This window comes from Cajanus cajan, chromosome 8 (genome assembly GCF_000230855.2).
Source record: "Cajanus cajan strain Asha chromosome 8, NIPB_CcT2T_4, whole genome shotgun sequence".
NCBI classification, from domain to species: domain Eukaryota; kingdom Viridiplantae; phylum Streptophyta; class Magnoliopsida; order Fabales; family Fabaceae; genus Cajanus; species Cajanus cajan.
In genome coordinates this window covers 5,436,072-5,461,858 of record NC_138524.1, presented here as the reverse complement: position 1 = coordinate 5,461,858, position 25,787 = coordinate 5,436,072, and the positions used below count along the sequence as shown (strand labels likewise).

The following is a 25,787-nucleotide window of genomic DNA, read 5'->3' as shown; positions in this document are numbered from 1 at the left end:
TGAACTATATTATTACGTTGATGAGTTAAATGCAGTAGCAATATAAATTACTTAAGAGAAAACACGTGAACAAATATATCTATTTTTATTCTTTTGACACATTTTTATTTAATTATCTTTTTATAGTTTTGAAGTAATTTTTATATTTGGGATTGTGGTGAAGCTTGTCATGGTACGAGGAATAGAGACTAAAAAGAATTGCACAGAACAAAGAAAAAAGAAAGATTGAAGATGATAATGATGATGATGAGTATACACTAGTACAAAAGAGACATTTTACGTCTATTATTTTAAATTTTTTATGTCAAAAAAAAGTTTGACGTTAATGCGAGAGACGTAAATTTACGTCGGGTATTTTAGCCGATGTAAAATTATGTCGAAAATCTCCACGTCCAACGTAAAATGGTTGACAGATAAATAAAAAAATAATCTCAATCCGTAAACGTGTCCAAAAAATACTCAAATGCTTCAATCTAATCGGAGGGATAGGTCCATAATAAAAAAATGAGACTTGTCGTCGTGCACCGTGAATGAAAAACGCCCAAAGTTCTATCATCGCTATCGCTGAAAACCATTGGAGAGGAAAATAATGTCAAAACACTCGCGTGCAGGAGTAAAATAACATTTTTACACAAAAAGATCAACACACACATGAAAGCACTAACCTCAATCCGTGAAAATTCCTAAATGCTTCAACCCAATTGAAGAGATAGGTTCATAATCAAAAATGGGTTTTGCCGCCGTTGTCGTCGCCACTCACCGTCGTTGTCATCGTCGCTCACCATTATTGTCGTCGCCGTTGTCGTTGCTGCTCACCATCGTTTTCGTCGCCGTTGTTGTTGTTGTCGCCAGAAATCGCCAGCAAAAAACCCTAGAGGAAAACATGTAAAAGCACTTACGTGCACGAAAAAGATGAAGGTATTGGGGGAATAAAACAACTTTTTTACGTCGGACCAAAAGGGGTCTGACATAAAAATTTAAATCTATGTTGGACTGTACTTCATATCCGACGTAGATTTTAATTTTTACGTTGAATCCCCTTTGGTCCAACATAAAAAAGTTTAGATTAATTTCAAAAATGTCACCGCGTATTTTTTACGTTGGGTGTTTTTATGATCGACGAGAAAATAGTGACGTAAATATTGATTTTCCACTAGTGATAGCTGAAGTAATGGGAGAACCTCAATCAAAATCTTCAAGTGAACATGATGAATAGTAATACAACAAAAATGACACATTCCTGATTGAAAATGATTACCGATCATGTAAAAGGAAATTGCCAAGCAAAAATATTTCAATGAAATTTTTTTTAAGTTATAATTTTAAATTTTTAGTTCAGTTTTTCACAACTTCATTTTTAAAAGGTTTTTTGTCTATAGAAAATAAGAGATACTTTATACCTTATTTATATTGTGTACTGGGAAAATCACATCGACTACGTGAAACGGCACGTGACGCCCTGTCGACCATCAAGATGGCCGAGACAAAGGGCATTCTCCATGCAGTAGTCTTGGTCATCTCGGCCACCGAGATGGACGAATACAAGAGCTTCTACATTAGCTAGTTTGCCACTACTCTCGGACACATCAGTAGTCGAGATGGCCGAACCTAGAAGGCACATTGCGCCCAAGACATCAAAGACTCGACCATGTTAGTAACCTAACTAGTCGACCTGATAACGTCTTGGCTCGGTCAGAGGCCGAGACCCGAAAGAGCAGCTTCGGTCCTACACCTCTTGGCTCGGCCAACGGCCGAGACGACTAAATACAAAAATTAAGGCGACAATCATGGTTAATAAGGACAAACACATGATTAAGGCGTAATTAGCCATTTAACACCGTATTACCTAATTTACTAAATGTAGAGGAGGCTCACCACGGTCAGGACCTATTATAACTAGTATAAATAGCTAGGTCACGTAAAACGAGGTATGTTACTGTTCATTTATTATCATCGAGATTCGTGTTTGTCCTTACTTGAGCATTGAAGTGCCTTTTGTAGGTACCCTTCCCCTTTGAAGCATCCGTCCAAAACTCTCATTCGGCCTTCAGACTACTAGAAGATTACGAGTGTGCCATTAGACATGTACATATTGTTTATTGGTGTAGTAGAACTAGAATGTTATTTGTTCAAAATAATTGAAAAATACAAGTTATTAGTTATGTAACTACTCATTTATTAATTTAATTCATATTATATTTAACTTTTATGGTTCATTCTTATAATTGTTTGATGGAGAATTCATTAAGATTAAATTCTAACATTCTCAAATGATCAAGTTATACTTCTGTCTCTCAAGAAACAAGTGCATAAATCTCAACTCAATGCCTCATAATTAACAAAATGATGAACAACTTGAAGCTAATGCTCGTAAATTTGTAGCATCATTTCCTAAAAATAAAAAATAAAACAGTGTTACTGAAATTGCTAATAATTATTTTACTTATTTATTTTAAACAAACATGTCATTAATTAAGAAGGGACATTAGTATACAATTAACACAAAGCTTCAAAAGAAAAGGGCCAAAGTCATATGGGGAATCTTGATATCCAAATTCCTTGCCATATATTTAAGCTGTGTGAGAAACATGCAAAATACTTGGATTTAAATCCAAGGCAACGATTTATTTACGTTGCAAAGCTCCTTTACAAATTAAAAATTGGACAAAAATATTTAAAAATAATTCGTATAATACAAAAGTTAATGTTGTTATCCCCATCACTTTCATTATCATTATTATTACTTCAACGAATGGTGACAACAATAATGATAATAATAGATTGAGATGATGATAATAGTATTAGTGATAATAATAGTAAAGATAGTGATGACGATAGCTGTAATGACAATGACAATAATAACAATTATAAAAATAATTACAATGAAAACGATACATAATAATTTTATTTATAATCTTTTAATTTAAGTTATTTATTTTAATTTAAAAATTATTATTAATTATTCTGGTTAAACAAGTATTTTTATTTGAATCATCCCTATTTATATATTTTTTTATATCTTAACTGCATTTGAAATAACAAAGATTTTCATAAAATTGATTTCATATAAAATATTTTAATCGACGCGATAATTAAGCCTTCTTAATTACTAGCAAAAAAAATTTGTACCCTTTTCGAATTAATTTGTAGCTTAGTTCCTTTTTCAAGGAGTGGATGAAGTTTTATTCCTTAATTTTCGCTTAGGGAATACTATGATTTAACCAAAAAAAATAAAGAGTTTTAATTTCATCAACTTATAAAAATTTATAGGGAGAAAACAGAAACACGACGCATTAATAATTTAACATGATATAATCAAATACAAAATCAACAAATTTATATATTCATTTTTCATTTCAGGTCGAATAAGACCTCATGACACATATAATACAATTAATAAAGAATTAAAAAATATTTACCAATATAATTATTTAACAAATGAATCTCCTAATAACAATATTATTTAATATTAACTAGAATAAAAAAGTCTAGCTTTTTTCTTGAGAAAATTCTTGAACCATATTGCAGAGAGTTTCTTATATCTTTTCAAGCCATTTTTGTAATCAATAAAGGTCATCCCAAATCGTACGGTATAACCTGATGACCATTCAAAATTGTCGAACAAAGACCATACGTAGTATCCCTTAACATTCACACCATGCCTGTCATATATAATTAGAAGGAAACAAATTAAAAGAGAGAAATATGTATATAACTTATGGAATGAAAAAACACATATACGAAACATTTTGTAGTTGTAAAATACTACTTACTCAATTGCTGATCGAAGATAAAAGAGATGACGATAATGATAATCAATTCTAAAAGTATCTAAAAGAGATTCTTCAATTGATAGTGTTGGGTCATTAAATTCATTTATGCCTGTAAGAAGCGTATGATGCAAATTGTTAATAAACATCAATATATATGCTATATTGCTATCAAGAAAACTAAATATCATAAGGAGGGATTTGTTTACTCTAAGAGCTATCTAAACTTATTTGGTTCAACAACTCATATTTTACATCAAATTTTAACGATTCAACTGTTGAATTTAAAGTTCTTAATACATAAATCAAGTTTACAAATTTTTAAAAAATTTGATACTTCGTTTCATTAATTCAAATTGATGAATAATCATAAAAGCATTTTATAGGTTGATTTGAATTAATGAAATAAAGTATCAAACAATTTTCAAATTTTTAAAAAAAATTATAAACTTAATTTATACATTAAGAATTTTAAAATAACGGCTGCATTATTGAAATTTGACATAAAATATGAATTATCGAACAAAGTAGGTTTAGATAGACTTACTCTTACAATAAACGGATCCCTCCTCAAATATCATATATAAATATGTTTTACTTACCATTTTCAGTGATGTAAATCAAAGGATTATTATACTTTTCCTTAGTATATAATAAAAGATCACGAATTCCTCTTGGACAAACATACAACCAATCAGAAGCAATCTACATGGATATAAATTAAGGTTAGCTTCATATTTTATTAAATGGATTAAAATTATATATAACATTTACAAAAGTGGGGATACACATATACCTTTATGCCTATCGGTTTCCCATCTCGCTCAACTGCAATCAATCACATATAAGACAAGCCATTGTTAACAATGATCAAACTCAACATGCATAAACAATTAGTTTAGAGAGTCCATAAAATGTTGTAGATCGAGTACTTACATGCAGGATTGAATAAAGCATCTGTTAAATAGCTAGGTCTAGCATTGCTTAGATAAGGTGCATCAGAGGCATAGGTTGAAGAATAATAGTTTAGTCCAATAAAATCAAATGAACCAATGAGTAACCTAGCTTGCTCTGGAGTGAACTTTGGTAATCGTGTTCTCACAAGAGCTCGCATGCTTTTTGGATAATCTCCTAATGTTAATGGATCCATAAACCTGAAATCAATAAACTTTTTACTTAATTTCCATTCAACAAGTCACACAAATTTTATCACCCTGAAGCAAAAACAAGTTGCCCAATTATAAAAGCCTTATTGTATAAACATTTAAAGTCCTTGACCTAACTATTTTCAACCAAAATCTTTAGCAATATAAAACCCAGTATATGTGTATTATTTTGATTTTTGCATAATATATGATGTGTATTTTGTAGATATAACTAAAATGAAAAAGGAAGAAGGAAAAGGACAAAAAGGATTTCTTACCATCCATACATAAAGTCAATTGCTCTTTCAGTAGCTTTTTGATCAGCTTTGGTATTTGAGAATGGTAAGTACCAATTAGCAACCAAGGTTATTCCTATTAAACCCTTTTGAAATACCTGCACACAAATAATTAAATACTATTATTATTATTATCCATTTCCTTATATTTAGAAAAATTAAGCAACACCATTTTGGATAATTTCTTTGTTTTTTAAAACCCAAATTGATCCAAAATAATGAATATGTAAAGTCTAAAAAAATCAAATTTACAATGTTAATAAAGTAACAAACCTGGTACTTGGTCTTGTATACACGGACTGCTGCTGCATGAGCAAGCAGTTGGTAATGTGTAACCAAATAGGGCTCAGTACTAGAATCACCCCCAGTGCAATTTGGATTTATCCAACTAGAACAACGTCCAGGTGCCATTTTTCCATTTGCATAGCCATTATTAGTGTAACTCCATGGCTCATTTATTGTAACCCAATACTTAACTCTATCTCCAAATTCTTTAAAGCAAAGTTCCGCATAATCTTGAAAATCTTTACTGAAGATCGACATAGATGTTCAACAAAATTATATTCATAGTTATTGAATTTTCTAAGTGTAATAATACTTTTGAATTAAAACTCACACTATGAGAGGACTTAGGAAGCCACCATATTCATCTTCTAGGGATTGGGGAAGATCCCAATGAAAAAGAGTTACAAATGGTTGTATATCTACAAATATTGTTTATATTTATAATTAGTATATGATTATCATTAATAATAAAAGAATATTGTAAAAGGAAAAACAATAAACTAGAAGTTGTGTCCATTGAGTTTAAACCTTACCATTAGCTATTAACTCGTTAATGAGGTTGTTGTAATAGTCGATTCCTTCTTGATTTATACCTCCACTTAGCTTTCCTTCTATGGTTGTATATATCAATTGAAAAATTCAAATCAAATTATATGATTACAGTAATCCAAGTAGGTTAAAGTTAGTATAAAACAATCGTCGATAAACATTTGACTTACTTGGCAGTATTCTGGACCAAGAAATCGAGAATCTGTATGAATCCAAATTCATATCCTTCATAATATTAACATCTTCCTGTAATATATATGGATAACATATATTTTATTATATTGCATCAAAATAATTAAAATTAAATAAAAATAAAATAAAATACACGACTGTAGGTATAGCCTTTTTTTTTTTTTTTTTCATTTATTTTACTTTCAATTAGAATCCAAAACTTGTTTACCTAATCGAAATCCGTAACATAATTAAGATCTAATTTGCTCTTTAAGTAATTAGTTTGTTTTATGGGATTAATTCATATATTATCACCATAAAATATTTTTTTCATAAACATTTAATAAAAAATTACTTTATCATAACATCATATTTTAATATATAGAATGGCATATAGTAAAGTAGTCAAATATTAAATGTCGGTATAATGTATATAAATTAAACTCTAAAGCAAGAGGGTACTGTTTAATTTTATAGTTCATAAAATAATTAGTTATTAAAATAGTGCAATTAAGTAGTAACCACTAATCTCAAAAGTTAGAAAATTCATTTTTAATCCAACTACTTATAATCTTAACAATTATGACTTTGACAATTTTTAAATGTACATCATATGTTCTTTAGTACTTTAGAAGAGACAAAATAATACTTTAATTTGAAGCGACTATACCTTGTAACGGTGATATGCATCAATGGCCACGTCTCCATTGCTTCCATCCATTATCTTTTCTGCAAATCAATTCAAGATGCACATATTGTAAATTAAATCATATATGCTTACAAACATATTAACCAAAGTTCATATAAAGATAACATATCTAGCATCTCATTCCCATATATCTCTTTCATATCAAGCATCTCATTCCCATATATCTTTTTCATACTCTTCGAAGAATTCTTCAGTGTATCTTTAAAATAAAAATTAAAAAAATATATAGAGAAAGTGCATATTTTTAAGTTCAAAATTTGGAGTTGTGCAGAAAAATCGCAAATAATCATCGCATACCTGGATATTGATGGGTGAAGGTATCCCATATACTCGGTCCTCTACCACCTTCCTTTGCTGCACCTTCGAACTATATATATACATATCACAAGCACAACAATCAAGATCATTTCTAATGAGCAAAATGAAGAGATAGACATTATAATATTAATAACTTTATCACATTAATGTAAGAAGGGTCTATATATAATATATACCTGGTATGATGAGGATCCTCCCCCAAAGATGAAACCTGGAGGGAAACTATCTCGATTCAGCGAAGCAACATCAATAATGGGATCAACTTCAACAGTTTCTGTGCAATCAACATTCCACGTGCTAATCAAAAGAACCAAAGCAACTGCAATGCGAAAGGTGTTGCACTTGCATTCCATTTTCTATGATTATGCTTAACCTTTAATTTTCTTTCTTTTCGCTGTCAATGATTCTGATTAGTTAATTGCTTCACGATTGGCACAAATGATGTGTTATATATATATACAGTGAGACTAGCCAGCTAACAACATTAATTATAATATAATATTATATTACCAGTGGAGACTGGAGATTGAGATTAGGAGACACGGAATCCCATGTGTTCAGAGTGGGAAAAAAAATAATTATATTAAAGGTTCGAGTTCGTCTCCTTTGACATATTCAATCTGAGAACGAATATGGCGGCAGTTTTTTATGTTATGCAAAATGCCCCATTTCGTTTGCATAAAGATTCATCATTTTTATTATTAATTTCTAAGCTAGTAAATACTAATTAAGAATAGTTTAATATTTATAACCGAAAGAATCATCAATCGTTTTCCCTAATCAAACCGTGTCAATAATATGATTGATGACTGATAAAAACGTGCTGAACGTGATGAACCCTACAAGTTACCATTTGGTAGCAACTTGTTGGTTTGGTGTTATAGTTGTTAATGTGTTTGTGGTTGTTAGTGTGTTTGTTAAGTTTAATTACTTTTTCATTGATAGTTGCGTTTAATTAATTACTAATTAATATAGATGTCCTACAGCCTATTATTTTTTAAGAACTATTCATGAAAACATAACTAATAAGCTTGTCCTATGTGATATTACTATAAATTTTTAATGAATAATTTAATATTTTTAATATATTAATAAAAACTTCGGTTTAATTCAATTAATTAAGTAGCAAAACATATACACCTGATTCTAAATATAAGGTGTCAAATCTAAATTTTGTAAGCAGAGAAAACAAACTTTAACAGAGCTTTGTACTTTTTAATAGATATACTAAATTAATTGGATTCAAAGTATTTTTCAAATAATGAGAATTTCAAACTAAATTTATAATTTTATTGACATTGGTCTTTAGGTATAAAGCATTTAAGAGCATTGAATAAATTTTATCATTAGCATCATGGTATGCTAAATTTGAAATAAACTTCATGACTACGAAATGTCAAAATCTTTGTGGATGAGGTCCACTGTAACTCGTTGACCGGGTTAACCTAATTTTGTGGATGTTAAAGAAAATCTTATCCAAAACTAAATGGAAAAAGTGCAGAAGGGTACAACGTGAATGCGATGTTACAATCTAATTAATTGAACTTTCAAAATTATTCATCTGAGAAATTTCTTTACCATTCACTATATCCAAACGTAATCAGACTGTAACACACAACAACAATTAATTCCATGTTTATCTCTTTCGTTAATATTTTCCAGAAATTCGTCAATCCAATGAACTTAAAGAATTTGAATGTCCATACTGTGTAATACAAGAAGGCAATACCAAAACATTTTGTTACTTCTATAAAGTCATATGGTTGAATACCTGAGATTTAGTCATGATCTTTAAAAATTTCCTTGAAAAGTACTAATTAAATATCATAAGACTTATTTAACTCTTATCTATTTACTGCTTTTGGAAATAGGATTTTATTTTCTAAATCTTATTTGTCTCGTGTCTATATTTTAAAGTATTTATCTTCTATGCATATTTTTGTTTTCTATATATATATATATATATATATATATATATATATATATATATATAAAGTATTCCATGAGCACTTGAAAAGAACAGATTTGAAGAAAGGAGAAATTATTTCCTGGTCAGTTGTTTGTGTGTTTTTTATAGTACTTGTTATATAAATGATTTTTAAAAATTAATAGACTACGGATGAGAAATCAATTATTGAGCAGTGTGATTTTTTTTTTTTTGAAAAAATAGTTTTTAAAATACAAAAGTAAGAAGGTATATAATCTTTTCGAATCCCAATTGAATATTACACAATTTATTTTTTTTATCACAATAGTCATTTTTAAAATACCAATTAAATACACCCTACGTAGAATTGATCTTGTTTGAAAGCTTGTGAATCTTGTGATAATATTTTCCAATAAAAACATGTATTTTAAAATTCAACCACGTGATCACCACATCAACGATTTCATTGCTTTAACTTTTTAGTTTTCACGTTGTCTCAAGCAACCCAAATATTAAGTAATTACCAAAAAAAAAAACCCAAATATTTTTTCTCACTCAACCCATTGCGATGATATTAGCAAGTCAGAATTGACCAACGCAAATTGTGAATGGTCAAACACTTCCATATCTTGTGGTTTCAGATTCATAATCAACTAAAAAAATAGAAAGCCAATTTTATAACTAGAGTTTTCCATCTACATTATTGATTATTATGAAATTATTGTAGTTTGGGTAATGGAAATTCTTACGAAATTAATGCATGGTTTTCATTTATTTATTTTGATAAGCAAATTCTTATCAAATAATGTAAAGGAGCATTTCAATCCATATACAATCAACATACATGCATGTATATATATGTTTTTGGATACAAATATATATACATGCATGTATATGGATTTATTTTTCTTTGTTGTTTCTAGTCAACGGTGCATACGATTTTCTTAAAACATTGTCTAGTGCAGGCCATGTATATGATTAATACACCAATTGCATAGATTCTCAAGCTAGGTAGGCAGAAAGTCACGACCAAACCTTGTCTCAATTTATTGTCTACTGCCCCTGAAAGTTGCGTTCTAATTAGAAATTGTATGCAATTTTAAAAATGTTTGAAAATTTCTTGGTGATTTGCAGCAATTAAATAAAAGATAATTGAATACGTGTATTTGAGTGGTAGGTGACTAACAAGAATATCAACGGACAATATTAATTCAAGCTAAGATACCCAACTATTTTATATTTTTTTTTTGGTGCGATCAGACACAAAGTTGACTAATGAATTAAAAAAAGAAACTAAATTCTGATTTATATGCCCCCAAGAGTTTTAAAATGGATTGAAAAAAAAAAACTCTTGAAATTTATTGAATGTGTAAAAAAAATCTCATGTTTTAATAATCAAATTTTACTTTCTTAATACACGTCATTAAAAAAATTATTATCAATGTAAAAAGCTACGCGTATTTTAATTGACTATGTACTTCAAATGGTTAGAATACTTGATGTGGAATTGAAAGTCAGCATTAGCAATAAAATAAAATAAAAATAAAAATAAAAGTAAAAAACCTGTTAATGGATTTTATTTGAATCAAAACCTATTGGCTAATAAAATCATAAAAGTTTCACCATGTCACATTTGACCTTTTACAGAACACATATTATATTATCGTACTTTTATGAGGAAAAATTACTTAAAATAAAGCACGAATAAGATCAAATTTTTAAAATAAAAAATGGGCCTGTTGTAAATTCTTCCACGCGACGTCGAATAAAGGCCCAAATTCAGTTTGTACTTTTTACTTTCCACGCCTCCCTATAGCTGCGCATTTTGTTACTGTGAATTGATTGTGAATGATGTGTGTGAGTTTTTTTTTATTATTAGTAAATTAACATAATCTAAAGTTAGAGAACGATCTCTCTAATCTCTATATAGATATTAATCGGAATGAAACTTCTAACCACATATTTATAAAATAAAGTTATTTATTGTGATTTTTTTTTTTTACTTCGATTGATATATCATATATGGTGTTCTATCTGTTGTGATATGTTTTTACTTCAATTGATATATCACATATGGTGTTTTATGTGTTGTTAAAGAATAATGTTACTTTTAAGATTATTTCTTTACATCAATAAAATTTGGTTTAAATATAATTTTCTCTATAATATATCAAATTTAATTTTGATTATTGTAAGAAGAAATTAAAGTGCTCTTTTAATGATTTTTTTTTTTTTTGTAAAGATAGGAAAGATTACAAAGATAGTTGTAATAAAGATTGAACCTAGGTCTTCATGCTTCTAATTATCCCAATCCCTCCCAACTCAACTACTAGGCTAACCCTAGTGGTCTCCTTATTATTTTATTTTAATCCTTATAATGTATCTATTTTCATTAATTAGTCTTTGTAATACCTTGTTCATTTTGAATTAGTCCTTTTATTAAAAAAAATGGTAGGAACTATAAATAAATTATTCATATTACTTATTATAAGGATATAAACGAAAAATAATATACTATAAGAAATATAACATAATAACAATGATGGAAATAAAAAAAAATAGAGAGAGAGAATTTTATAAAAATTATTTTAAAAAATATCCATATAAAGTTAAAAATATATATTAAGAAAAAGTATAAGGACAAAATTTATTTAAGCTATATATTTTTTAGCTTATCAAAAAGTTATTAGCTATTTTATGAGCTAAAACCATGTAATTTTGTTGCACTCAAAGTTTGTTTCGATTATGCTGTGGACTAGAAACTTGTTGTTGTAATGAATTTAAATTTTGTTGTTATTAGTTAAACTTAATTATGTTATAAGCTAAAACTTAGGGGGTGTATTGGATTAAGATTTTAAAGAACTTTTTTAGTTAAAAAAAATCCTACGAATTTTAAAAGATTTGCAGGATTTTCATGACTTTTAAGATTTTGTAGGATTCTACAAAACTTAAAATCAGGATTTTAATGGATTCTGCAAGACTTTTAAATTAGGATTTTAATGGATTCTGTGGAATTTTGTAGAATCTTCGTTGATTTTTGACATTTGATAAGATTTCAAAAAATATTTCATACTTTCAAATTTAAAGACTCAAAGACAAAAATTATAAATAAAAAAAAAATAACAATGTCTAGATAAATAATAATAATAATAATTTTCCATAATATCTTATCCTCTTAAATAGCATTCACCCACATATCCATAGATATACTAGTTCTCCAAGCATTAGCGTCTTCTCACAGTCCACTTTTTATAGCGTCTACTATCAATTGTAACAATTCATCATAATCCTCATTGATCTAAGCTTCATAGTTTTCTTTCTTTTTTTCCTTTTCTTTTATTATTTCCTTGTGAATCTCCCATTTGAATTACTAAAACAACATATGTTGAAAACTTGTTATATAAATAATTATGGATAAGAGAGAAAATCAATAAAATTATATTATTATTTTTAAAAGCACATCAATCATACAAGATCGAATATATCTTGGTTATCCAAATGAATCAAATACCTCAGCCATTATAAAAAACATGTAAAAACAGAAATATAGAAACATAAAATATATTTTTTTTTATATAAAAAAAATCAGTATATTCGATATTGAGAAAATATTTAGATATATAATTTTTTTTCTATAAACGGAAGTATTTAGATATAGAGAATATATATATATATATATATATATATATATATATATATATATTATTTTAGTTATATATTATATGATACTTTTTTCATGATATTTATAAATGTAAATTATTTTAACAAATATTTTAATAATATTTCCTTTAAAAAAAAAAGCTAATGAAGGCATAAACCATAAATCCTAAAAAATTAGATACTGTAATATTTTATGTTAATTTTCTTTTTTAAAATATAAAAAAATTCTAATTTCACAATATAAAAATAAAAAGAAAATTTCATAGTAAATAAAATAAAGTGATTGTTGAGTCATAAAAGGAGGAGGGATAAGAATAACAAACTTAAGGGAATGAGAGAGATCGTAGTTTTTATGCTGAGAGGGTTCTTCCCCGACTAAGATCTATTTTCATCTCATTCTACTAACAGAAACCTAACTCAAATTCATCTTTTATATATATATATATATATATATATATATATATATATATATATATATATTGTAGAGATCATGATATCAATTTCATCTTTCACCTTTTCTTTTTCTTGATGTGTGTTATAAAAAAAATCACCACTTAAAAGTTGAAATTTCAAGCATTTTTTGTGCTATATAAAGGAACAAATTCAACTAAATAGAATAAAATAGAGCAAGTCAATTAAAGAGAACGAATAGAAAAATAGAGCAAGTCAATAACACTATCATTTACATATCGGAGTTTCATAAAATACGGGAATGGAATGGGAACAGTACTACAATATTATATATGAGTAATGAATAATAGTGCAATATTATTAGCAGAGAAAAAATGGATAAGATAGAAGCATAGAAAAAAAAGATGAAAAAAAAAGATGAAAAACTCACTTGAAAATTCTTGAAGCACTTGAAAATTCTTGAAGCACTTGAAAAGTCACTTCAAACAATCCTTCAAAATTCGATGGGTTTGGATGAGATTGTTTTATGAATTTGGTATTTATAGATAGCACTAAAAAGTCCTTCAAAATCCCTCTCACACAACAATCCTTTAAAATCCTTATATTTTTTAATACCAATGAATTATTTTTAAGTTGTAAAAATTCTCAAATGAATATCAATGGATTTTAATGGACTTTTTAAAAAATCTTGAAAATCCAGATTGAATACTACTAGATTGTTTTTAAGTGACATAAAATCCTGATTGAATACCAATAGACTTTTTTCACTCAAAAAAAATCTTTTAAAATCCTACGAAATCTTAAACCAATACACCCCCTTATATAGTTTTGATAAAGCTAGAGTATTACAAAAAAAAATGCATATTAATTAACATCACGCAAATGATTAGCTAAGTAACTTTTTATGATTGATATATATGATTCAGTTTTAGCTAATAAACATGTTATGTCAATTAATTCATTAAGCTTTAAACAAGGCAGTGTTTCAAATAAGGTGTGTCATGGCGGCAGGCATAGTAGAGGTTGCAAAATTACAGACAGAGAATTGAATTATTATAAATTCAAAAGGGCCTATTTAATTTGTCCCATTTCTATATGGTTTATGAGTCCTTTTACACGTTTAGCATCAACAACAATGGAAACGCAGCAACGCGGGGAATAAGCAAGATGCGTGTGGGAGAATATAAATAAGTGATGAAGTTTGTACCTTAATGATTATGAATGCAGGGTAAATAATGACAAAGTGTGTTTTAAAACAGAACTTATTTGTTAGTTTATTCTTTCTAGTGGATTACAATTCATTTATATTCAAGGAGGGGCAATGAAGGGTATGATTCTTAAATCAAATAAGAAGTATGGAAACTTTTACCTTCACTATGGAATTGTAACTTTGAGTTGCAAAAGTAATTTGTGCAATATTAACTTTTGTTAATTCGGGTAAGTCTTTTTATGCTTAATTAAGTGAATGTAATTTATCATATAAGCCATTAATCATTTTAATTCTTTACGCTTATAGATTCTGCAATTTTCAATTAAACCTAAACCTAAAAATATGCATGGTAATATTCTTTGGATTGTGCTTATATGCAAAAAACACTAAGAATTATGGTGCTCGTATGCAAAGTAGTGGAGACTGAGCCTTTGGTTCTGATGTTGGATTGAGTTTTAGGGTAATTTTTATTGAGTAATGTTATGATTGTGACAATCATTTTGTTGTTGTAATTGATATAATTCTGCTATGATACAATCAAATTAATTATAAGAGGAGGAAATGAGTTTATAAACATACAATTTTCTTTATTAATAAGACATCTTTTAAGTGATGATTAAAAATAAATTCAAAAATGATTTTAACTAAAAATAGACAATATGATATACCAATATGAAGATGTGTATATGAAGACTTTTGACACACAATAATAAACAATCTCATACTAATATAAAAATATTTTGATTTGTTTTTGTTATAATAAGTTAATTTTTCTTTTTTCAAAAATAAAATGTATTCTTTATTTTAAGGTTCATTACAAATATTGTATTTTAATTTCAAACATTTATTGTCTTTGTAATAAATTATACACACATAAATGTAATAACTTTTTTTCTTTTAAATTAAATTTTAAAATAAATATTTTCATATTCTTAAAATTACAAATATTTTTATTTTAAGGTTCATTACAAATATTACAAATATTGCATTTTTTTAAGGTTCATAATATATCATACACAGTGAGTGTAATAACTTCTTTTTTATTTTAAATCAAATTATAAAATAAATATTTACATAGTCGTAAAATTGGAGTGTATTTCATTCTTAGGATATCTTAACTTTAATAAATTTCAATAACTTCTTTGATAACAAGTTTGCAACATGTTGTATTTAGATTTAATTCCAAAAACTATAAATCCATAAGAATATTTATGAGAACTACAAATTCATAAGAAAATGTCTAATATAAGAATTAAAAAAATCTTAACAACTATCATATATTTACAAATACAAGTTTTTAAGAATGTCATACAGCAAAGTTATTACATTCAATCTTCTTGAAGTTTGATTTCGTTTTTAAGAAAATTTTTGAACCATAATGCAGAAAGTTTCGGGTATCTTTCTAAGCCATTTTTATAATTTACAAAATTCATTCCAAATCGCATAGTGTAGCCTGATTGCCATTCGAAGTTGTCTAATAGAGACCATGCAAAATATCCTTTTACATTCACGCCATTCCTGTATTTACATGGAAATAAAACAAATAGAAAAATCTTAAGCTCCATGCAAGAGAATAAAATAATCTCTTTAGATATGTAAAGAAATTACTTACTTAATTGCATCTTGAAGATAAAAGAGATGACGATAATGATAGTCAATTCTATAAGTATCCAAGAGAGATTCTTCAAGTGACAGTGATGGATCGTCATACTCATTTATACCTATATAATAATATGAAAAGTGTAAATTATGTTACATAATTATTTTTTCAATGTATTGAATATATATATATATATATATATATATATATATATATATATATTATAAACATAGACTAAGTTTTTTTTACTACTTTCTCATTAATTTATTTTTAACTAGTTTTCAATATCACTAAAAGGAAAATAAATGTGATATTTGCAATCATTTACCATTTTCAGTGATATAAATTAAAGGATTGTTGTATTTCTCTTTAGTGTATAGTAAAAGGTTTCGAATTCCTTTTGGATAAACGTATAACCATTCTGAAGCAACCTGCATAAACATGTAAAGTAAATATCTTTATTTTTAAGAAGAAAAAAAATCCAAACTAGTAAAATATTCACAATTTTATATTGCCACAGACGTACATTTAGACCAATAGATTTTCCATCACGCACAACTACAATCACAAAATTAAAAAAATGTCATTATATAATTATCAAATTCAACATATATATATATATATAATATTTATATAAATATATAGATATTAGACAATTGTTCTTACATGAATGATTAACAAGAGAATCTGTTACATAGTTGAATTTGACATTGCTTTGGTGAGATGCATCAGAGACATAATTAGAGGTGTAGTAGTTTAAACCAATAAAATCAAATGAACCAATAAGTAATCTTGATTGTTCCTTTGTAAACTTTGGTAATCGTGTTCTCACCAAAGATCGCATACTTTTTGGATAATCTCCCATTGTTAATGGATCCATAAACCTATAATAAAATAAATAAATGAAATAAACCATCAGTATATTTGGGTAGTAATTTTGGTAACTCCATTGTTTGAGTGCATCTTTATCGATTTATTAATTGTGTCCCATTGGAGAAGTATAATCAATGAAACACAAATAAACCTGCCTATTACATATGGTTTTTACTTTATTAAATTTTTTTCGCATAGATTTCCAATGCACTTCAATTTCAAAACACTTTGAACATTGATAAGAATGATCTAACACCACTTTAACTATTTAATGTCTATTTTGAGGAAGAGGTAAGATTTGTGCACGAGGATCTGAGAGAGAAGTACTTACCATCCATACATGAAGTCAGTAGCTCGTTGCGTAGCCTTTTGATCAAGTTTGTTATCCGAGAGAGGCACGAACCAATTAGAATTCAAGGTTATGCCTATCAAACCATTTTGAAATGTCTGCAATAATAATTTTTTTATTAAAACTATTTAAAAATTAGCTATCAATAATTTCCCTTTTGTAATATTCCTTAATTTTTTATGCCTCCACACTTATCTTAAAACATTAATTAAATATGTTACGGTTCAAGAAACTTTAGAGCTACAAGGTTGTCAATTAATAATTAATTAACCTGATATTTGGTCTTGTACACATGAACAGCTGATGCATGAGCAAGGAGTTGGTGATGTGTGGTCAAATAGGGTTCTATGGCAGAATCACCACCATTGCAATTTTGATTCAACCAAGCAGAACATCGACCTGGTGCCATTTTCCCCGTTGCATAACCATGTTGGCTATAACTCCATGGTTCATTAAAAGTTATCCAATGTTTTACCCTATCACCAAATTCTTTAAAGCAAAGTTCAGCATAGTTTTGAAAATCTTTCCTGCATTCAACATGTGTAATCTTTAAAATTATCTCCATAAATATTTTAGCTGAGCTTTCAAGTAGAAATTTTAAATTGTATTACTTACACAATTAGAGGACTTAAGAAACCACCATATTCATCTTCTAAAAATTGAGGAAGATCCCAATGAAAAAGAGTCACAAATGGTTGTAAACCTACCATTAGTTTGATATATTATAATTAGTATTCAATTTATTATCATAATCATTAACATGAGAAATCAAGAAAATACAAAGCATAATATAAAAAAAGTCAATAATAAAAATGTTTTTGTCCTAACCATTTGCCACTAGCTCATCGATATGAGAAATCAATAAAATAAAAAGCATAATATAAAAAAAAAATCAATAATAATAAAAATGTTTTTGCCTAACCATTTGCCACTAGCTCATTGATAAGATTGTTATAATAGTCCACTCCTTCTTGATTTATACCTCCACTTAGCTTTCCCTCTGTAGTTATATTATAAAGAAGAGAAATTGTTAAAATCCTAACAGATAAATTCAAGTCCAAAATAACCATTGATCAATGCTTGACTTACTCGGGAGTATTCTAGACCAAGATATAGAAAATCTGTAAGCATCCAAATTCATGTCTTTCATAATCCCAACATCTTCCTACAGCATAATATGCAACAAGACATCACAGGCTTTACTTGAAAACAATGAAAAACAAAAAATGCTAACATGTTTTTTTGGGGTGGGGGCGTGGTTTAAAAATTCTTTCTTAGTTGAATTTCCAAGGGTCTAATTAATTTGTTAATTAGTTAATTTGGTTATAATATATTTTATATAACATCTAAAGTTACAACCGATAATCATTTGATAGATGTGGGCCTTTAGTGCCGTGACAAGAAAATTAGTTAAGTAGTCTATATCTTTACTGAAATCCATATATATACATTTTATTATGCAAATAAACATAGTTTATGAATTTAAAGTTTTACTTTTTTAACTAATGATTGATAATATATATATATTACTTTAGCAGAAACAAAAGCAGAAAATTAGAATCGACAATATATTTACCTTGTAGCGATGATATGAGTCAACGGCAACATCTCCACTGGCCCTGTCCTTTATCTTACCTGCATTTCAATTCGCATATGAACGTAACAGTAATTGTATAAAAAAGTTTGGACAAGGGTGTCACGTATATAACAGATATATGTATATATACCTGGATATTTATGGGTGAAGGTATCCCAAATACTTGGTCCTCTGCCACCTTCATTTGCTGCACCTTCGTACTACATATATACATGCATAATCATGATCAAACGCCACAAAATAAAGTTAAAAAATTAAAGAAGTGAAACATTATGCTATGTATATATGTATACCTGGTACGCCGAGGATGCTGTACCAAAGATGAAGCCAGATGGAAAATTGTTCCGATTCAGCGAAGCTAGTTCCTCAGTAGGGGTAACGGCTTCTGCTATGGTGATCAATGAGGTAACTAGAGCAACGAGAAAGAGACGTAAAAGTATATATACGTTATGTGCCATATCTGCTTGATTGCATTTCCCTTTCTCACCAAATGAGTTCCTTTTATAGAGGATCATAATAACTTGTTACTACCTCCACCTTTTTTTTATTTTTTATTTTTTTTGGCGGTAAACAAATGTCCCATGGATTACTAATAGCTTCTCATGAAGGGTCAATGTTTGAAAGTATATATTTTTGTTGCTTCTAAATGTGATAGATGTTTCAAGCAAGGAAGAGGACTCAAGATTCAAGATTCAAGATTCAAGATTCAAAAGAGAGAGCAACTTTCCTGTGAAAAAACAGTTACACACACATTTTAACCGCAAAGTCAATAAGCATAGGTGATGTGTTACCAAGCATTAGTTTAATTACGTATGTATAGACATGAAATGTTTTATATAACAATTGCTAAATATTTATAACGGACAAAACTCACCTAACATGTCTAAAAGACGTCCAAAATAGTTTCCTCGAGCTCAAATTATTTGGCAAATTAACCTTAATCAATGCTGACTTATTGAGGACAACTTTTCTAAATGTCTTATAGGTCTACCATATGACTTGTACTTGTTCTATCATAAATGTTTAATTATTGTATTTCATGCATGTATGTGACTAACTAATGTTAATTTCTTTTTTCATCGAGATCAGTTATTTTTGTTAAGATATTCTTTTCACATGAAATATCTATCATGTTTAAGAATATTGATTTTTTTTATATCTAAAAATTATGATTCATAAAAATTATAAATCTTTAAAATTTTATGAAAATTTGTTTGGATTGATATAAGTATTTCTATAAATATTTATAAATGTTACTTAAGAATAAAAAAATTTACATCGTTAATAAATAAATAAAGTAATGTTATGTTTTCACGTTATTAAAATTTTGTTCATATCTCAAAAAAGTTAATTTTGTGAGAACTTATGAGAAAATCATTTTTAAAAATTAAAATTATTATATTATTTTTTAAATAACAAATCAAACGCATAAATTAATAATCTTATCGTCAAATTTCAAAAAAACAAAAACACGTAACCATAGCTCCCCTAAAATTCAAACTTAAGAAATTCGGGCATAACATTGAATCCAATCATTTATTGATAGCTTAACCTTAGTTAGTCATCTATATACTGACAGTGTAAAGTTTTTTTACATTGGTAACCAATCATATTTTTTAAAATTATTTATTTTATTATTATTTTTTAAAATAAACAACTGACATGACACTATTAAAAAAATATGATTGGTTGTTGGTGTAAAAAAATTTTACACTGATAATGTATAGATGATCAACTCTTCTACGGGTATATTTCTTGTTCTTTCTTCCCTCAAATTAAAAATCCAATCATACGGTGATTGCTACGTCAAGTATACATATATTTGCCGCTCTAGATTGGATAAACATAATTTTTTTTTATTGATGACAGTATAGAATATTGTTGGCTGTCTTCATATATTCCACTTCAACCAACTGTTTATTTGAATAGTTCCTAGTTGATCCTTAAATATATGAATCATCACACTTATAACATAACATCAAAAATTAATTAAAGAATAAGACGTTGATGAGATTCAAAAAATTTGTTCTATATTTTTTGTACGAGACAATGTAATTAAGAATACATTGAATACCGATATGACAAATTTTATTTTTCTAAATATTTAATATAATTATATCCAAAGCTCAAATTAATAGCAACAATTAGAAAATTCTCAAGTTTTGCTCTTGCGTAATTTGTTTCCAAGAACTTTTCAAAGCTATATATTAAAATTGTGGCGGTCAACAAATTGTCTTATTGGATAAGGTACACGTTAAACTTTCGTTGTTTGCTGTTACCCAACAATTAAGGAACACGTATAAACTTTCGTCGTTTGCTGTTATCCAGCAATCAGGGTATCTTTTTCTTTTATACTATTAGTAAGTTTTCTTTCAGAAGCAATTAAACTATTATTAGTATTATTATATTAAATGCAATATATTTTAAAAAGTTTCAATAATTTAACACCACAAGTAATAACTTATTAGTTATATGAATAAATAACATACATTATACAATAAAATTGTCTTCACATGTAATCAATAAATTCTATTAACTACCAAATGTCATATTACTTTGTGAAGTGATAACTACATTATTAATCAAAATTGTATATATTATTAATCAATAAAATCATTTTATTAATGATCTAAAAATTTAAATTTTAGGTTTAATTCAATTTTATAAAACTGATATATAAGATAAAAAAAAATGTCTTCTACTTCTAGATCTATATAAACAAAAAAGAATGCTTAAATTTCTTAGACAGATATAAAGTAAATTTTTAATCATTTAAATTTTATTTTATGTTCTTACTTTAAAAAAAATCCTAAAATAATAAAATAAAATTACTATTTTTGTGATTAAAAGTATTTTAAGAAATATGGTGTATGATTATACGAAATCATAACAATTAAATAAATTTAATTATTTTTTTAATATGTGAAAAATTATATATATTTTTGTTTAATATGTAGAGAGGGAGAGAGAAAGAGAAAGAGAAGGGATCCACTTACTCTAAAAATAAATCTAGTTATACTTATTTCACTCAATAACACATGTTTTATATTAATTTTTAACAATCTAGTCATTAAATTAAGAGTTCTTAATTCTATAAAAAAAATTAAAAAAAATATATGATACTTTATTATATAGATTCAAAATATAATATATTAAATACTTTTATGATTATTTATCAATTTGAATTAATAAAATAAATTATAATATGATTTTCACATTTTTTAAATATTTTCTTATTTGATTTATACATTAATAACTTATAATTAAATTGTTGAATTTTTTAAGTTTAATGTAAAACATAAATTATTAAATGAAATAAGTCTACTAAAGATTATTTTTGGAGTAAGTTTTGTTAGACTTACTTTACTTAATAATTTATGTTTTAGATGACATTTTAACAATCTAATCATTAAATTAATTAAGAGTTCTTAAAACATTAATTAGGTCTGTAATTTTTTTTTTTAAATTAAAAATAATTTGATACTTCATTTCATTAATTCAAATTATATAAGGAGGGATTCACTTTTGTCAAAAGTGTGTTTTGATAGATCTCAACAAATCATATTTTATATCAAATTTTAATGATTTAATTGTTAAATTAATTTTTTTTAATATATATATATATATATATATATATATATATATCAAGTTTACAAAGTTTTAAAAAATTTGAAGTCATATCATATTTTGTTATATAAATTCAAATTATTGTATAAAATATTTTTATAATTTTCTATCAATTTGAATAAATTAAATGGAGTATCAAATAAATTTTATTTTTAAAAAAATTTTAAACCTATAAACTTAATTTATACATTTAGAACTTTGAATTATTAGTTAGATCGTTATAATTCGATGTAAAACATAAGTTATCATCTGGAGTAATTCTATTAAGACTCTTAGAATAAAGTAGATCATTCGTGTATATATATATATATATATATATATATATATATATATATATATATATAAAAGTTCAAAGAAAATATACACTATATATTTTTACCATAAATGAATACTTAACACAAAGATATTTTATCAGCAATAATAATTTGATATTATTTCTAAATATATAAAAAAAATTGTACAAAATTATGTTATAATGAATTCTCTTAATATCAAAAGTGATTTGTATAAAAAGCTTTTGCTCAAGGTATTATACAAAATAAAATTTAAAAAAATTAAGGAATGCTCTTAAGATAATGGTTAACGCATGAAAATTTAAAAATAAATTATTGAAAATTTTTTCTGTATAATTTTATTGTAATTTTTAATTAAAAATTAATTATTAATTTTTTAGATAATATTCTTAAGATATCAATTAAGAATAACCTTTTATATATAAGAACTCCTAACATAATCTGTTTCATATTTAAAGAATTTAAATTTTAAACAATTTAATTAAGTGAGATAAGGTATTATTATTTATGTTATCTAATGTTGCTCATAATCTCATGAGGAGATTATTTATTATTTTTGACAATGAATATTTCTACTAATATTATAATTAAAAAATTAAAAACACGTAATTAGATAATGGTTACATGTAAGCTATTAGGAAAACGGGAGAAATTAGAAGAGTGTAGCGTTATAACTTTGCTAACCTTGTAAGTGAAACATACTACTCTTACGATTTATCGAAAGCACGCATATGTTGACATAGTTCCCCTTACTATTTATTTATTGAAATAAAATTACATACTATATCATGCCAAAAAAATCTCTAGTACAACTAATTAGAGTTTGGTTGGTAATGAGCTGGGCACAAACCATGTACCTCCTGAAAAGAACATTTAAAATTATATAAAATTTTATATATTTAATATAATTAGTAAAATATTAAATACAATAATTAATTAAATTTACATTTTATAAAAAATATTAAATGTATAATTTCATTAATTTTAACATTTAATGTTAATGATATATATATATATATTAAATAAAAGTGATATGTCTTTTTACTATTTTTTTTATCATTTTGTTTTATAATTTTTAAAGTATACTACAAGAAAATTGTCATATAATGACATTCACCCTATAGTGACACTATACATCATTTAAAATCACTTTTACCCACACAATAATTATAATATATGTTGATATATTATTAAAAAGTGTGGGTATAAGCTATAGTGACACACAAAATATGTTGTTAAATCTCATTTAAAATCAATACTAAAACTATGTGTAACTATATGTCAAATAGACATATACCTACATATATTGTACTTATAGTGACATTTTTTATGTCACTATATGTAACATTTCTTGTAGTGTACGTATTTTTATTTAATTTTTATTACATTCTCTAATTAACTACACAAAATCACCTATACTCATGTTAATCACTCTCTCATTTAACTTCAATTACTTATTATTATTATTTTTATTTTAAACATAATACATGAAAACATGAACTCTTAAAACACTGGCTAGTATATATAAAATGAAAATAAGTAATTAGGTAGACCTTATAATTGAGCTTAGGGAGAAAAGCAAGCCATCAGTATAGTTTATGTTATTAATTAAATAAAGACTTAAATATGTTTAGTTATTATAAATTAAATAAATAAATTTTGATTTAAGTTCTTGTAAAAAAAATATTTTTTATTCTTCTAAAATTTAAAATTATTTTTTTAGTCTCCATTATATTGTGTGTTTATTTTTAACTACTTATTTATACATTAAAAGGTTAAGTGATCATATTAATTAGATGTTATCCACAATTATTAATAATACTATATTATTGTTAGTGTATTACACTTTTAAAAAATATTTTTACAATAATTAAAATTAAAGTTTATTTATTTAAAAAACACCCAAAAAAAATTATAAGAACTAAAAACAATATTTATAAATATAGGTTGAATAGTTATTCTTCATCCGGAATTCGGTCCAACCTTTATCTATTTCGCATCTGTTTAGTTCAACCCTTATCCGGATAGCACTTGTTACACTATTTTGATGACTAGGAATTTGGTATAATCCCTACAAATCACCATAGATATAATTAAGCTCTGTTAGTAACTATTTCTTCGTAGCAAATAACAGCAATAAAATTAAATAATAATATGCATATTATCCTTAAAAGAAAAGTAACATGCCTGCTGAATTTCTTTCAATTGGTCTTTGGATCATCTTCAAACTTGTCTTATAGTTGTAATATATATCCATGCATATACATTTTTGGACTACTGCACAAGCTCTCTGGTTATTGAACAAGTCCTATCTTATCTGTTATAATTCTCCATTTTTGTGCTTTTGTCCAAATTTATGTGCCTTCAGCAAAACTCAGCATCCTACATGTACAGAGATTTCATATATACAACTTATCACAGTTGACCAACTTCCCATTCCACAAATTTTTGGCCACGTCATACTTGGTTATCCATGTTCATTCTAATTTAGACACATATATATATGTCAATAATTAAAATTTCATTTGTTTTATATATATAGTCAGTGTTTAATAGAGACAAAATTGTTTATATTAATATATACTAACCATATATGATAATAGGTGGAGTAAATATCCGGTGAAAGACTTGGAGGGAGGTAGGTGGAACAAATCATCGATCACGTAATAATAAATAAATAAATAATATATATTATTCATTAATTAATTAAATAGTTAATGAAGACATGGTGATGGTTGGTGGGTGCAGTGCAGGAGCAGAGTGCAGAGTGCAGAGTGCAGAGTGCAGAGTCAGTATCTATCGTGTTCCAAGTTGGTAGGTATCCAATATAATATTTTAATTGTTATTTTAAAATATTATGTGGATCGTACTTTTAAAAAAAATGAAAAATGACGGGTCTATATTTTATTTTTTAAAAGTACCGATATCAAGTAGAACAAAATTGAGAAATTAAATTAACTTGATTGGACATTGATATAGCTTTGACTAAATCACGCT

At 26.4% G+C, this 25,787-nt stretch overlaps 2 protein-coding genes across 2 annotated transcripts; both read right to left on the bottom strand.

Moving 5' to 3' along the window:
* Nucleotides 1–3,315: 3,315 nt before the first annotated feature.
* On the bottom strand, nucleotides 3,316–7,783 carry LOC109798510 (cyanogenic beta-glucosidase). Its single transcript, XM_020358829.3, has 13 exons — nucleotides 7,420–7,783; nucleotides 7,223–7,292; nucleotides 6,887–6,945; nucleotides 6,216–6,291; nucleotides 6,030–6,107; nucleotides 5,828–5,915; nucleotides 5,485–5,740; nucleotides 5,194–5,309; nucleotides 4,707–4,924; nucleotides 4,567–4,598; nucleotides 4,373–4,475; nucleotides 3,774–3,882; nucleotides 3,316–3,662 (listed from the first exon to the last, which is right to left on the bottom strand). The coding sequence occupies exons 1-13, from the start codon at nucleotides 7,594–7,596 to the stop codon at nucleotides 3,470–3,472; spliced, it is 1,575 nt and encodes a 524-aa protein (XP_020214418.2). The 5' UTR covers nucleotides 7,597–7,783; the 3' UTR covers nucleotides 3,316–3,469.
* A 7,927-nt stretch (nucleotides 7,784–15,710) lies between these two features.
* Nucleotides 15,711–19,398, bottom strand: LOC109798496 (beta-glucosidase 24). The gene is made up of 13 exons (XM_020358812.3): nucleotides 19,164–19,398; nucleotides 19,001–19,070; nucleotides 18,850–18,908; nucleotides 18,363–18,438; nucleotides 18,196–18,273; nucleotides 17,889–17,976; nucleotides 17,545–17,800; nucleotides 17,256–17,371; nucleotides 16,718–16,935; nucleotides 16,578–16,609; nucleotides 16,380–16,482; nucleotides 16,064–16,172; nucleotides 15,711–15,969 (listed from the first exon to the last, which is right to left on the bottom strand). The coding sequence occupies exons 1-13, from the start codon at nucleotides 19,383–19,385 to the stop codon at nucleotides 15,780–15,782; spliced, it is 1,617 nt and encodes a 538-aa protein (XP_020214401.2). The 5' UTR covers nucleotides 19,386–19,398; the 3' UTR covers nucleotides 15,711–15,779.
* Between the last annotated feature and the right edge of the window lie 6,389 nt (nucleotides 19,399–25,787).

What these genes read in the sequence shown, in the direction of transcription:
- LOC109798496 (XM_020358812.3), bottom strand. Translation starts at nt 19,385, where the DNA reads ATGATCCTCTATAAAAGGAACTCATTTGGTGAGAAAGGGAAATGCAAT. An exon ending in ACTGACTTCATGTATGGATG is followed by an intron (nt 16,936 to 17,255) that starts GTAAGTACTTCT and finishes ATTTTATTATAG; the next exon opens with GTTTATGGATCCATTAACAA. An exon ending in TTCTCTTGTTAATCATTCAT is followed by an intron (nt 16,610 to 16,717) that starts GTAAGAACAATT and finishes TTGTGATTGTAG; the next exon opens with TTGTGCGTGATGGAAAATCT.
- LOC109798510 (XM_020358829.3), bottom strand. Translation starts at nt 7,596, where the DNA reads ATGGAATGCAAGTGCAACACCTTTCGCATTGCAGTTGCTTTGGTTCTT. An exon ending in CTTCACCCATCAATATCCAG is followed by an intron (nt 6,946 to 7,222) that starts GTATGCGATGAT and finishes ATTGATTTGCAG; the next exon opens with AAAAGATAATGGATGGAAGC. An exon ending in ATTGACTTTATGTATGGATG is followed by an intron (nt 4,925 to 5,193) that starts GTAAGAAATCCT and finishes TATTGATTTCAG; the next exon opens with GTTTATGGATCCATTAACAT.